The 14,517-nt window shown below is 42.3% G+C and overlaps 1 protein-coding gene across 6 annotated transcripts in view; it reads right to left on the bottom strand.

Moving 5' to 3' along the window:
* Positions 1-14,517, bottom strand: part of SLC25A26 (solute carrier family 25 member 26) — a 151,725-nt gene that overhangs the window by 20,173 nt on the left and 117,035 nt on the right. For all 6 annotated transcript variants that reach the window (XM_073351041.1, XM_073351045.1, XM_073351040.1 and 3 more), the window contains one exon: positions 450-519. In XM_073351041.1, the coding sequence (XP_073207142.1) occupies positions 450-519 (70 nt within the window). The remainder of the gene's footprint in view (positions 1-449; positions 520-14,517) is intronic.

The following is a 14,517-nucleotide window of genomic DNA, read 5'->3' as shown; positions in this document are numbered from 1 at the left end:
CTGCTCTCCTGACTCTCCTTAATCTGCGCTGCTGTCAAAGCTGTCACATGAATGGTGAATCATGGCTTCTCCCTGCAATCACTTAAACCCCTGGAGAACAGCTTGGGGCAGACAGCTGCACAGACCCGCACCTAAGCAAAGCCTCTCCTCGTGGAGGATTTTACAAATCAACAACAAGATAATCTGGAAGCCTGACTGACAGGCCCCTGGTTTTCAAATAACAGAAATTTGTCAAAAACAAATTGGTTGTCTTTCAAGCAGACACCCTTTTCAGTGTTCTTTCCCCACGCCCGGTAAAGGACTTTCCTTCTTCCAAATAACAACTGGATCCATTTTCCTCTAAACAAACTAGAATTACAAAGGAATGTTGTTCTGCTATACTTAATAGATTTGCACATTTTTCCCTTTCTTCTTGAGCATTTCCCAGTATAACATATAATCCTTTGCACCTGCAAAAGCTCCACAGGTTGCCGACTGCCAAGAATCAACCACGTGACCCTGCTTCCACGACCAGAGATCCTGTGTTTAAAGAGAAAGGAAAATAAGAAGTTATTAAACATTTGAATCTATCCGATCCCCTGTGAGTTAAATCCAAAGATGGGAATTCAAGTGAAAAGCTATTTTTGCAGCATTTTTCAGTGATGTAATAAGTGATTTTTCCCAAGGAACTTTTGTACTCGAACAAGCAGATGGAGTGAGAAAGAACTGAAGGGGTCTGAAGTAAATCACTTACAGGGATTCGCTAAGTATGTATTTAAGTCTGCAGCAATGCAGATTTGCAAATATTTAATGAATTTATTTTCTTTTTGGCAAATAAAACAATGCAAAGCAGAACACTAAAAAAAACCCATACAAAAACTGATAATCAGTTCTGCCTTTCCATCCCATATGTGCCTAACATCCCTGTTTGGGCGGGGGGTGGGGGGGAGGAGTCCTTAGCTTAATAAAATATTAACTATTGCCTCAAGCCACTCCAGGGCGTTTCTTTAAAAATCACTCCTGGTTTAATATATTTCAATGCAGGTGGGTCCCTGATTTTTTACCCAATGTGATTAGGGACCATGTGTTGTTCTCTTCCGCACATATCATGCACCAATCCATTTATTTTAGATCATCATTTATACACACACACAAGATCACTGACATACATGGTGTTTTCCATGCAACGGGCGTTAAGAATCAAATCAAACATACAATATGATCAGTGAAATTGCTATTAGCAAGCAAGATGGTGCAATGAACAGACTGTGGGGATGTCAGGCTGGCTGCTTATTATACCAAATAGGATCATTTCACTGGTCCCTTGCCCTCTCATCTTCAACCTCCCAGTTTATCTCCATCTTTTCGGTTTCCATTACAACTTGTTTGGGGCAGGGACTATACTTTTATTAGGTTCAAGTACGGTGCCTAGCAGGATGGGGGCCTGATCTTAAACTCTTCTAGCTGCTGCCATCATAGAAATCAATAACATCACTTTACATTTGTAGCATTATTCCTCTTTTATACAAGAATACAGTTATGGATGTTCTTTAAAACCTTGCTACCTTTATGCCGCAAAGCCAAGATTCTCTTGTAAATAACCAGATAACTGCACTAGCCCAATCCCAGTGATAACAGTGCGGGGCTCCTGATTGGTTGTATGAGAACATCCCAGTATGGCCCTGGTCATTCTTCTGTCAGTGGGTGACTCTGTATATAATGCTATCTATAGATTCTCCTTGGTAACTTGGTTGTTCTGTGTGATTGATGCTTAAGTTCTATTTGTATGTGGCAAAATCAAACAACAAATAATGATGTTGATTGGTGTTTGTCATAGCTAAACAGTTTTGTCTCTGCTTTATTAAACAACTAAGGATCCATCTCTCATACTAGCCATTCTTTTTCCTACTGATTTGGAGGGTGCTTTCCAGTATGGGTTTCTAAACTGATAACATCCACAGCAGACGGCCAGTTTTCCTTCTTCAAAACAGTGGACTCATAATGCTCCAAAATCTTAGGATGCTCGTCATGATTAATGCACACAATTTGGACACATGCAGTTTTTCGTGCAATTCGTCCCTCCTAGAGAGCATATCTAAGATGAAAGGTGGAATCTTCAAAAGGGACTTCGGAGCTTAAATCACATTTTCAATAGTGATGCAGGCTCCTAAGGGACAAAGTTACTTTTGAAAATGGGACACAGGAGTCTAAATCACATTTGGACTTTTGCCATTTTCCCTCCATATCTTTATAACTTCATATGCTAAAACTTGGTATCCTGAAAAGCTCATGTTTGTTATTCAAAACACAGCAGACACCAGGATGATCGACTGCAGAATGAGCAGGGAAATGCAGGGCAGACTGCTAGGGTTCTGCCATAAGCCCGTGTCCTGAGCTTTTATGTGCAGCTAGAGAGAGTCTAGGTTACTTATGCTGTTTCTGTAAGGTCTTATTCAGTTCCTTTATGCAGTCTAAAGGAGGGTGCTGTGTGTGTTTATATAAATGTTAAATTAGGAATTAATCCAGAGGTTCCCCCACATGCTGACATGCTGCGTTTCTCTCAGAAAAGCTATTCTGGATGAAAAGCTGTGCTGAAAAGAACCCATCTGGCTCTGCAGTGGAGTTATGTAAAAACAAAGACTCAGCCAAGCAAGGCAAATGGTGATTAATTCCCACAGACTATGGTTATAATTGACAACCGGTATTTGCAAAGAACCAAACAGGGTGGAAAACTGTTTAGTGGGGCATAGCTAGGAACAGTTCAGTGAAATTAGGCAAAAGCAGAATGGAGGCTGGATAACAGGAAGAAAATTCCCTAACAGCGAGGTCTATTAAACTGTGGAACAGTCTCCCTAGGAAATTGAGGAAAGCCCTCTCATCTGAGTCATTTAAAAATAGACTGGAGAAGGCACTCAAGATCCTACTATAGGGAATAATCCTAAATTGGCAGGGACCAGCCAAGATGATCTAATGAATTTCCTTCCATCTCTGATTTCTGTGATTCACACGGAGTTCCAAACCCACACACACGCAAAACAGAGAGAGGTGGGGAATAAACACATCAATTCAAAGGGAGGGGAGACCAAAATGGGCAAGCATCCTGGGCTAACCAGGCAAGTGACCATCTCTTTTTCTCTGGACTGTGTTTGTTCTAATTAAATTTATTTTTCAGACCAAGCTTACATTTTGAAGGTCCCACGTTTACTCCTTTAGCTCTAGGCTCAGCTAATTGACAGGGTTTTGCAGTCAGATGGGCTTGTAAGGCCGAAGGAGACTACCTATTTCTCTGGACTGAACCTAATCAACCCCTGTGGTTTTGATATCACTGAAGCAGAATTAAGCACAGAAATCAACAGACTCTCACGGAAAAGGGTAACAAATGCCTTGATGTAAAAACTATGGCCCTATTCCTGCAAACACATATATCTTTGGGGAGGAGGGAGGGATAGCTCAGTGGTTTGAGCATTAGCCTGCTAAACCCAGGGTTGTGAGTTCAATCCTTGAGGGGGCCATTTAGGGATCTGGGGCAAAAATTGGGGATTGGTCCTGCTTTGAGCAGGGGGTTGGACTAGATGACCTCCTGAGGTCCCTTCCAACCTTGATATTCTATGATCTTCAGCCTTAAACACTGAATTAAGCAGCACTGCTCGCTACTGTTAGCAGTAGTATCAATGTAGTGCTTAGTGGTCCCAATCCAGATCACAGCTCCGTTTCGATAGATACTGTGTAGACACATAATAGACAGTCCCTGTCCCCAAAAAACTTCCAATCTAAATAGACACAGATACATATGGGAGGGAAAACAGAGGCACAAAAAAGGTGAAACAACTGCCCCAACTCCCACAACAGGTTAGTGACAGAACCAAGATTAGAACTCAAGTCTCCTGATTCCCAGTTCTAGAGCCACTAGGCCAAATTAAACACATGCATAAGTGTTAGCAAGACCAAGGCCTTAGTAAGTGAAATAATCACATTGCTTTTAAAAACATTTGTTCATTTAACATACTATAAATACACTGAATTATCAGCAATATAACTACACACAACAATTTGGTCATCTTGTTTCCCCAAATCATTCCTGTCTGATTGGTCAGGGCTTGTCATATTAGAAAAAGCACAAAATAATGAGGGGTTTTTACCAATGTTGGAAAGCAAAGAGGCCACCATGCCAAGCCAGTATTGTGTGTATTCTATTAAACTGCAGGCTGAAGAGAAGACTTTGTTTTCACTTCAAAGGACCCTTATCCCAATCTCCCGCTCTTCCCTTATGAACAACAAACTGGAAATAAATCTTCTGGCTGAAGTGGAATCTCATGCAATCTGGGTGCTGTTTGGCTTCCCAGCTCCATCACATGCTAACTATTTGTAAACACTTTGATGTGATATGTACATAGAACTAAGTGTACTTCTCTGCACTGCAGAAAGCAATACAATGGATGTGTACACAAGACAACCAATACAGTGGAAAGTAGGGCTGTCAATTAATTGCAGTGAACTCAAGTCATTAACTCAAAACAAATTAACTCAATTTAAAACATTAATGGTGATTTATTGCAGGTTTAATCGCACTGTTAAACAATAATAAAACACCAATTTAAATTTTTTATAAATATTTGACTGTTTTTCTACATTTTCAAATATACTGATTTCAATTACAACACAGAATACAAAGCGCACAGTGCTCACTTTATATGATTTTTTATTACAATTATTTGCACAGTAAAAAGATGAACAAAATTTCAATTCACCTCATACATGAGGTGAACTGAAAAATTCTATTTCTTTTACCTTTTTTTACCGTGCAAGTATTTGTAATAAAAAATAATCATGTAGTGAACACTGTACACTTTGTCTTCTGTGTTGTAATTGCAATCAATATCTTTGAAAATGTAGAAACATCCAAAAATATTTAAATAAATGGTATTCTATTATTGTTTAAGGTGTGATTAAAACTGCAATTAATAATGATTAATTTTTTTTAATCATTTGACAGTCCTAGTGGAAAGTCATAATACGGCTTTCTATCCTTCCACAGTGACACATAACTTTACAGAGATAGATCTTACTTTATATCTGGATAACCCCATGTTTCTTATTCTCCCCACCAATCCCGCCTTAGATTGAACAGCTCGTACCGATTGGCCAAGACACTCCAGAAAGCCCATCAATACAAATCAATATTCAGAACTATTATTTAGCTGAAGTGGTCTTAGCATTACAGTAGCGCTTAGAAGACACAACTGAGATCAGGACCCCATTTTGCTGGGCAACAGACAGACACACACATAAGAGACAGTTCTTGCTCCGGCAACTTCCAGTTTAAATAGGTAAGACAGAAAAGTAGGATTATCATCACATTTCACAGATGCGGGACAGAAGCAGAGAGACAGATTAAGTGATTTGACCAAGGAGAGTGTAGCAGAGCTGGAAACTGAATCTATATCTGCTGTGTCCCAGTCTAGTGCTTTATTCATTATTATTATTTGTATGGTTGTAGCACCTAGGAGCCCCAGTCTCAGACCAGGACCCCATTGTGCTAGGTGCTGTACACACTGAACAAAGACAGTCCTAGCCCAAAAAAGCTTGCAATTTAACTATAAGACAAGAGGCAGCAGATGGCTACAGAGAAACCAACAGGAGTGCAAGGAAACAATGAGACCATATAGTTCTTACGATCAGCAGTGGTCTCAGCACACCAGCAGCCTAGCCTAGCTTGGTGAAGGTTTTTGTAGATCTCACGGCAAAGGAGAGTTTTGAATTAGTTAGTTTTGTGGATGTTTCTGGGGAACTTCTCCCAGGAGCAGCATGGGAAAAAGCACAAAGGAGTTACATTTTCAAGCAAGCAAGTGGGTGACGGAGGCTGATATGCTGGGCTGATCGGAGGTGGGAGGCGATCTTTTGATATTGTTTGAGAGATGACAGGTAAAGCCCATCCTTCCACAGCAATAGCTGGAGGTTTCTCCCCATTTTTGGTCCAAAGTGGTTAAACAGGAGGCTGCACTGAGAGAATGACACGCCAAGATGGTCTCTGCTTGGACACTCAAGTGCGAATGGGACTCATTTCTTGCTGCTTCTATATCGCTTCCTTCACTGGCAAGGACTTCAGCATGGCTAGATTTCAGCTCCCTGTCCTCTGCAGCCTCCACCTACTCCTAACCTCTCTGCCTAATGGCCACTAGGGTCATGCTTGCCCACCAGCACTTCATGCCCTTCTGCCATTTGGACTCCTCCCAGCATATTCCTTGCCATCTGGGTTTTTAAATGGGTGCCGCTTCAGTGCTACAAGTGAAACTCACCACTGAGTAACCAGCGGTCCTGTGAAGTCAACTGAGCCACAGAGGCTGCTGAAATGCCCCTGGGGTGGGGGAAGGGGGAAAATTGCTCCCAAGAGTCAATATTTAAGGCCAGGGGAAAGAGCCAAATCCAGCTGAATTGGAAGAAATGAATCCAAACTAGCCAGACTGAAAGGAAGAAAAATAATAAAGCTGTTGTCTAAGGATCAGCGATCGTGAGATATGGTTTGATGCCTGCTGGTGCAAAGAGAAAGAACAATTTGCCTGGATTTCTGGGATTGCGAAGCTATGCCACAGCCTTCAACAGAGCTGTTCTGGGCTCTCCCCCAATCACTGCAGGGAGGAGAACCCATCTCAAGATGGAGAAAGCACTACTTTCTGTCCACCCACCCTGTGAAGGCTCTCTGACAGGATATCCTTGGGGGATCTCCAGCAGTCCAGTATACCAAGCTGGTGACGCCATTGTCTGCAGAGAGCAGCAGGAAATCCGGACCTTGCTGGATGTTCTTGAACCTTCCTGGGCAGTGATTATGCCGTAACCCACCTTCAGGCAACGTCTAACCACTGTTTCACCGTCTGATCACAACCACGCCACTGCTGAATTCCCATGCGACATTCTTTGCAGCAACCACGAAACCTCCCAAGTCCCATTTCTTCGCCAAGAAGAAGCTTGTTCCTATTCCGAATCACATTTACTTTACATCGTGCAGTTTGCTCATTTCAACCAGTTTAAGATATGGGTATCTACTGTGCATCACAATCATTTTTGTTTGTAGGAAATTAGTTTTTCTGGTGCCTACCAAACTGTTTGGCTTTTAATAAGTATCAACAGGTCCTGAGTATTGTTTCATCCTTTAAATCAGTGTGTGACAGAGGTGCTGCCCCTGCACGTCCCCTACGGGAGTGGTGCTCTCTTTCCCACTTGCTGGGCTTCTTTCCTTTTAAGTCCACCTCCAGGCCTAAAACCTAGTGCTGTACGCTTTAACCCCTTCCAGTCGGGTGTACAGTTATGCCTCCCGTCACACTGCAACATTGCTCTTTTTAAATGTGTGTGATGAGATACTTTAGACTAGGAGATTTATTCACAAGGAAGAAGGCATGACTCATGAAAATCCCTCCCAGGCCTTTCGCACAGAACCTGATGAACACACTGTGTTTTTCTTAACATAAAAAAGCAGGAACAGCATCCCCATATTTAGTGGTCATGAGGGAGCTGAGTCAAACGTAGATGCCTCGTTATATTTTTAGCTTTAAAGAGGCAAGCAAGGCTCAAGGTGTCTTCTCAGCCCGAGATCTGCAACTGAGCCAACTTCGTTTTCAATGTTCCTGTTGATTCCAATTATAAACATTAGCACGGTGGGTTAATTTGCTTCGGTGTCCCCCTTTGTTCAAGGTGGTCTTCTTTCAGATGGCAAGAGAGGTGATCAGCAATGTTCAAATAAGCAAGTCCAGATTAGCAAGCTTGTGTGTGACTTTAGAAGTGGCTTGAGGGCAAAGCAACAAGGAGGCAAGACAACAACCTTCATATGATGCTCCTGTAATGGGTTATTTGATTAACACAATGAATGCTGTCAACAGGCGACTGGACCCATTGATTTGTTGACCTCCCAGTATGATTAGCAACATGGAATTTGAGACGCCCAAGAAAGCAGATAGAAATACTGTCCGAATCAACCACATTGATTTGTTTCAGTTTTTGTTCTGTAGGATGAAGAAAACAAACTGTTCTTCTTGGTTCATCTTTACAACTTGGTGCTTTATTGACAACACTGCTGATGGCTGCTCCCAACAGATGTGCAGAACATTTGCTATAGGAGAGGCAGAAAATGGCTACAGCTTAGAAACACATCAAGAAACTAATCACACAGGTATTCTGTTCTGTGGGTGACATTCACCCCAGTTCAAAGGGCCAGCATGAGTCCCAGTCACTGCATAAGCCCTGTTTAAGGGTTAGTACTGGCCTCCACACAGGGGCATTTTTCACTGTTGTGACTAAAAGTGTACGTATGCAGTGTTACTTTGCAGCACTGATCTGTTATCACTATTTATATTGCACTCCTCACTCCACGAAGCTCTGTTCAGACAAGCAAGAGGACAGAGCCCTTGACCTGAAGGACCTGCATTATAAATGTTGTTAGGATCTGTTTGATCTTAACAAGGATGTGATTAATTTACGCAAACTGCAATGCAATGTGCACTCCTGGTCCAAATAAAACTCATTTTCAAACTCGGTCAATATAGCAAAGTCCTAGGGCAAAGAACGTACAGGCCAGTGAAAGCAGTGCTCACCATAGGGAACCCTCCCAGCACACTGCCCTTTTGCATTTAATAATAAGACTGCTTAGCACTTTTCATCTGTTAAACACGGTGCAGATATTTATTAATCCATCCTTTAACTAAACCTTCATTGATTCTTTTGGCTCCAGCAGGAAGGTAGGGAGAGAGGTGAAGAGAACGGAGAAATAGAATGGAGAGACAGACAGAGAGAAGGCATGAGGGCCAACAGCACAATGGGCCAAAATAATTTGTTTCTACTGTCATTTTAGCTTATTTAGTTTTAGTAATCTTTAGTACCTGCTCAATGTTGACTCAAAGGAGGATTAACCTTTGATGTCCCACACACACAGAAATAAGCTGTCTACATTCCATTTGCACATACACTCTCTCTCCATGCTACAAGAATCAACTTTTTTCCTGTGCATCATAGAGGTATGCTGGACCCACAGAAAGGGTTAAGACTTGACTGTAGAATAACTTAAGACTGAGGACAAAAACTTCTATTTATGTCTTCAGCATTTCAGTCACGTAGGCCTGATCTATATGTAAACATTGGATCAACCCAGCTACATTGCTCAGGGCAGTGAAAAATTTCATGCCCTGAGCACCACCGTTAGGTTCACCAGTGTAGGCACGGCTAAGTCAATGAGTAATTCTTCTGTCAAGTTAGCTACTGTACTGCCTGTCAGAGAGGTGGATTAACTACGTCCATTAAAAAACCCTTCTACTTATGTAGAAAGCATCTACACTACGGCACTACAGTAACAGCTGCAGCACGGTAGCCCGGCTGCTTTCGCATAGACATGGTGTTAGTTAATTCAGTTCTCCTGAAAGGCTGGAGACTGGAGAACTAAGCGCTCTCAATATGTATAGCACAGTCAAGCTGCATGGGAAGTGGCCTTATAACATTCCCATACTGCTCATATCAACATGTTACTTGGGAGGAGCCAACTCTAAGGGTGAGACAAGAGTTCAATCTCCATGCTCATTCATTCCTTGATTTCTCTAGTGGGTCTACCAACGAGGAATCCAATTAGCAGGGATTATTTTTGTAGCTCAGCATTTGACCATTAAGAACTAAAATGAGAACACCAACTCATCTTACGTAGGCCACTGAGCATCCATCAAAAAGCAATGGCTTTTGGTAACGAGATTGACTCGATAATGACATCTTGGAGCAGAGCTGAATCAGTGGCATACAGATGAAAATGTCTTCATCCCATTAGCATCTTCTTGAGTCATCCAGTCTCATGTAACAGGTTTGTTTTTTAAAATTATTTTCTGAGCCTCTCTTTCTTATACCAAAATGGTAAGTATCAGCAACATTCTGTTGGGCTAAGTATTTCCATAAAATGTCATCCTAATGAGAGGTCCTTGGTCAGCATGTCTATTGGGCTTGATACACCAATGCATTCCCAGGGAAACTCATATGCTGAACTGCCAAGGCTATGTGGGTATACAGCCTGGCCATTGACAGTGTTGGATTATCCATTTACCAATGCTACCTCTTAGAAATCTCTTGAGTCAGCATTCTGCCTGAAAATTCTACAATGGCATGGATCTATGGCATGGATCTTGCCACGGCTTCTACTAAACTCTGCTTTAAAACCATATTGTACTAGCAAAATCTTCTTTGCTCACTTTCCATGATAGTCCAAAACCTTCACTTCAGCACACAGAATAAATTTACTTATTTCACCAGTTTCCATTAGTGAGTGTAAAATACTCGCAGGGGCCACATCTGCATCAATAACATCTGCAAGACCTTTTCCAGTTGCAAAGTTGACACTGGTCTTATTCTACTGAGATAAGAGACACAAAAACTTTTAGTATTTATTTATTTTTTATTTTGTGGGCCTTTAGAAAGGCTGGCAGAGTCAGAAAGGGACTACTTTACTTTGCATTTTCCATTTGTGATTTACATTCTCCATGGCCTTTGGTCGGGTTCACGCACGGTTGCTTTATGAAAATATACTACAGCAAGTGCCCCAAACACTACAGCTTTAAATAGAGCTTTGGGTCATTATTATAGAAAACTATAGTTCTATAGTTATAGGGCAGAAGTAAGGTAGGGGAGGGAAATCCTAATTAAAAAAATATAAATAACCTATAGGCAGATTTGCAAGTTTTACATGTATAATGGAAAAGCAAAGGGCCAAAGACATATTTAAAATATTCTCTTCAATGACGTTTTATGTGCACACGTACAGTACATGTGTATATTGCTTTGTGGAAAACATACTGACCCAAGCATGGGACAAACACCATGGGCTAAGTTCTCTATTGGGATAAGCATTTTGCACTTGCTCATGCCAGCAGTGAACTTGGCCCTATATCTTAAACCCACACAAATCCCAGATACACTGAGAGAAAAAGAACAAAAAGTTGGCCTACTTGCCACAGCACATTTCCCATGTTAAGTGTTTCATGCCTTTTTCCCATCTGTGCGCCAGCTTGATGCAAACTAAAATGGATACACAAAAACCTGGTTAAGGAAAACATCTCCCAAACAATGGGTCCATAGCAGTGTATAATGTACCAGTGACGCTCAGATACTATGGAGAGGATGGCCATATAAGTACTTGGGTAGTGGGGAGTGGCTCAGAAAAGTGGCTTAAAAGTTAAAACAACTTTACTTCAAACTAGAGCAGCTCCATCCATGCCTGAGCGAATAAGCCATTTCAAATAGCTACATAGTTCTTTAGGCTCATCTGGTACAAGCTAATACCTAGAAATCCAGTGTACAGCACTTTGGGCCAGGCTCTGATACCCTTACACTGAGTGGTACCTTCCTCCACCAGTGGTCCCACTGATTTTAATAGCAGGTTCATTGACTTCAGTGGGACTACTCATGGTCAAAGACACACGAGTAAGTGTAGCACAATCTGGCCTTTTGTCTGTTAAACTGTGAGGGTCTGTTTTATGTCTCCCTTTTCAAATAATGCATTGACATTCCAGGGCTATCCAGCTTTTTTCAAAATGTGTCTAACTCTACAAGGAATGATTGCATGTGTTTCTCTCCCTTCAGTGCAGATGGTGTGCTGGAATGCCTCTGACAGTGTTTAAAGGCCATGTGAATGACTGCGATTATGACACTAATAATGTAAGTTTTGTTTGCAGAACAGCTGTTGGCTTCATTGTTCTTTTGTGAGAAAAATGTAGCCGTTATGCTAATGGAATGCAGGTTCCTGATTGGCTGAAGGTTACATCATGCCTTGGAACAGTGCACTGCAAATTGCTTTTCGTGATGCAGCACCTAAGCAAATGGCAGACATATTAATGCTATTTCATAGAATCATAGAATCATAGAATATCAGGGTTGGAAGGGACCCCAGAAGGTCATCTAGTCCAACCCCCTGCTCAAAGCAGGACCAATTCCCAGTTAAATCATCCCAGCCAGGGCTTTGTCAAGCCTGACCTTAAAAACCTCTAAGGAAGGAGATTCTACCACCTCCCTAGGTAACGCATTCCAGTGTTTCACCACCCTCTTAGTGAAAAAGTTTTTCCTAATATCCAATCTAAACCTCCCCCACTGCAACTTGAGACCATTACTCCTCGTTCTGTCATCTGCTACCATTGAGAACAGTCTAGAGCCATCCTCTTTGGAACCCCCTTTCAGGTAGTTGAAAGCAGCTATCAAATCCCCCCTCATTCTTCTCTTCTGCAGGCTAAACAATCCCAGCTCCCTCAGCCTCTCCTCATAACTCATGTGTTCCAGTCCCCTAATCATTTTTGTTGCCCTTCGCTGGACTCTCTCCAATTTATCCACATCCTTCTTGAAGTGTGGGGCCCAAAACTGGACACAGTACTCCAGATGAGGCCTCACCAATGTCGAATAGAGGGGAACGATCACGTCCCTCGATCCGCTCGCTATGCCCCTACTTATACATCCCAAAATGCCATTGGCCTTCTTGGCAACAAGGGCACACTGCTGACTCATATCCAGCTTCTCGTCCACTGTCACCCCTAGGTCCTTTTCTGCAGAACTGCTGCCTAGCCATTCGGTCCCTAGTCTGTAGCTGTGCATTGGGTTCTTCCGTCCTAAGTGCAGGACCCTGCACTTATCCTTATTGAACCTCATCAGATTCCTTTTGGCCCAATCTTCCAATTGGTCTAGGTCCTTCTGTATCCTATCCCTCCCCTCCAGCGTATCTACCACTCCTCCCAGTTTAGTATCATCCGCAAATTTGCTGAGAGTGCAATCCACACCATCCTCCAGATCATTTATGAAGATATTGAATAAAACCGGCCCCAGGACCGACCCTTGGGGCACTCCACTTGATACCGGCTGCCAACTAGACATGGAGCCATGATTAGTCATTAGTCTTAATCCCCAAATCAGCCTGATCATTACTCAAAGAGGGAGAGAGGTATGGGAGAACACTTATAATCTGAAAGGAAACGCTTTAAAGCTAGGACTAGGTTTTATTTATTATTGACTTACATGTAACTGAGTACAGTAGAAAAGAAATGCTAGGCTAGTTCTCAAACTAAAAAGTAAGGTGGGCACCTAGCCACAGCCCAGGAAAACTATGTTTAGGCCCAGTTTGGCAAGATGCTTATACTTCCCACTCTTGTTAAAACAACCGAGGGTTGGTTTTCAGTTTTAGAAAAGTAGTTTTGGTCTTTTGCTTTAATGGTGGGAGCATTTCATATATCTTAACTCTTCTTAAAATTACAATCAGAGGTATTTTCAACTTGCTCGAACAAGGATTAGAGCTTCCTCTCCTTCAGTGCAAAACCCCAGTAAATGAACTTTCCACAGTAAAGCTGAGAGAGGCTAGAGGTGGGAATCTTGCCCTAAGCCAGCCATGCCACTGTCTCCATTCAACCCCATATTTATTTCTTGCCTAACACAGGGACTGGGAGTGAAATCCTGGCCCCAATGATGTCAATGGCAAAAGGCCTACTGTTTTCAATAGCGCTAGGATTTGACCGCGGGTAGCAATCAGTTCAGGATTTTAAAGGGTTTGAAGTTATATCCCAGGATCATCCAAGCAGTATAGTCCATGGCAGCCTTCATATAGGGGTGAGGGGTAAATGTAAATGGGTGAGGACCTTCGGCCTGTGCTATTCAGGATGTCAGGCAAGATGATCACAACAGTCCACTCTGGACTTAAACATCTATGAAATGCCTGGTCCATCTCAGAATCAGACTGTCAGATACAGGACACACACAGTCCTGGAATGTTTTGTTTTGTATTTGCTTTGAAAAATAAAGTTATTTTTTTAAAAAGCCATTCACATGGTCTTCCCTCCTCTGCTCCCACCTGCTCCGCTTCCGTCTCACAAAACATCAGGGGAATTTCTCAGACTTACAGCACCACGGCGGGCCTACACAGACAGCCTTCTCCATTCACAGCCATGCTAGAGTAACTCTTGCTGGGCCCGGAGTGCAGCCAGCATGTGCGGGGATGAAAATCAAGAGGATTGAGGTGTGTTTCCCACGACAGAAGGGCTCAAGACACAGATCCTGGTGGGCTCAGGGATAGCCAGCCATGGAGCTGTTAGTTTTCATCTTGCCATGGCTTCCCTAGGAAGCAGTCATTTCTGATGAATAGGTATTGCTGTGCTCAAAGCCAGGACTCCTCAATTCTGACATTCGAGTCCTAAATATCTGTCCTCGAACTGATGTCCTATATTTCTACATCACCAATTAAATAATTGAGGAAGCTAAAATTTCTTCCAAGAAGGCTTTCTAAAAATATAAAAATATGTCGGATAAGATATTATGAAGCAGGCAAAACCAACTAGTGGAGTTCCCAGCTCAGAGGAAAATATCTGTCATTGTAAACAGAGAAATATCTACTGCAACTACTGTGACTCAGCACGAGCTTTCACTCCAAAGATGTGTCCCTGCAATCTGAAATTCCTATATGGAATGAGACACGTGGTATTTCTGAGCAAGTTACATTCCCATACTGGAAATGCCAATGCTCTGTACATGGGACTGCATCTTACATTACCC

This window comes from Lepidochelys kempii, chromosome 7 (assembly GCF_965140265.1).
Source record: "Lepidochelys kempii isolate rLepKem1 chromosome 7, rLepKem1.hap2, whole genome shotgun sequence".
NCBI classification, from domain to species: Eukaryota; Metazoa; Chordata; order Testudines; family Cheloniidae; genus Lepidochelys; species Lepidochelys kempii.
Note: the sequence above shows the minus strand (reverse complement) of the source record. Positions and strands in the feature narration are given on the sequence as shown.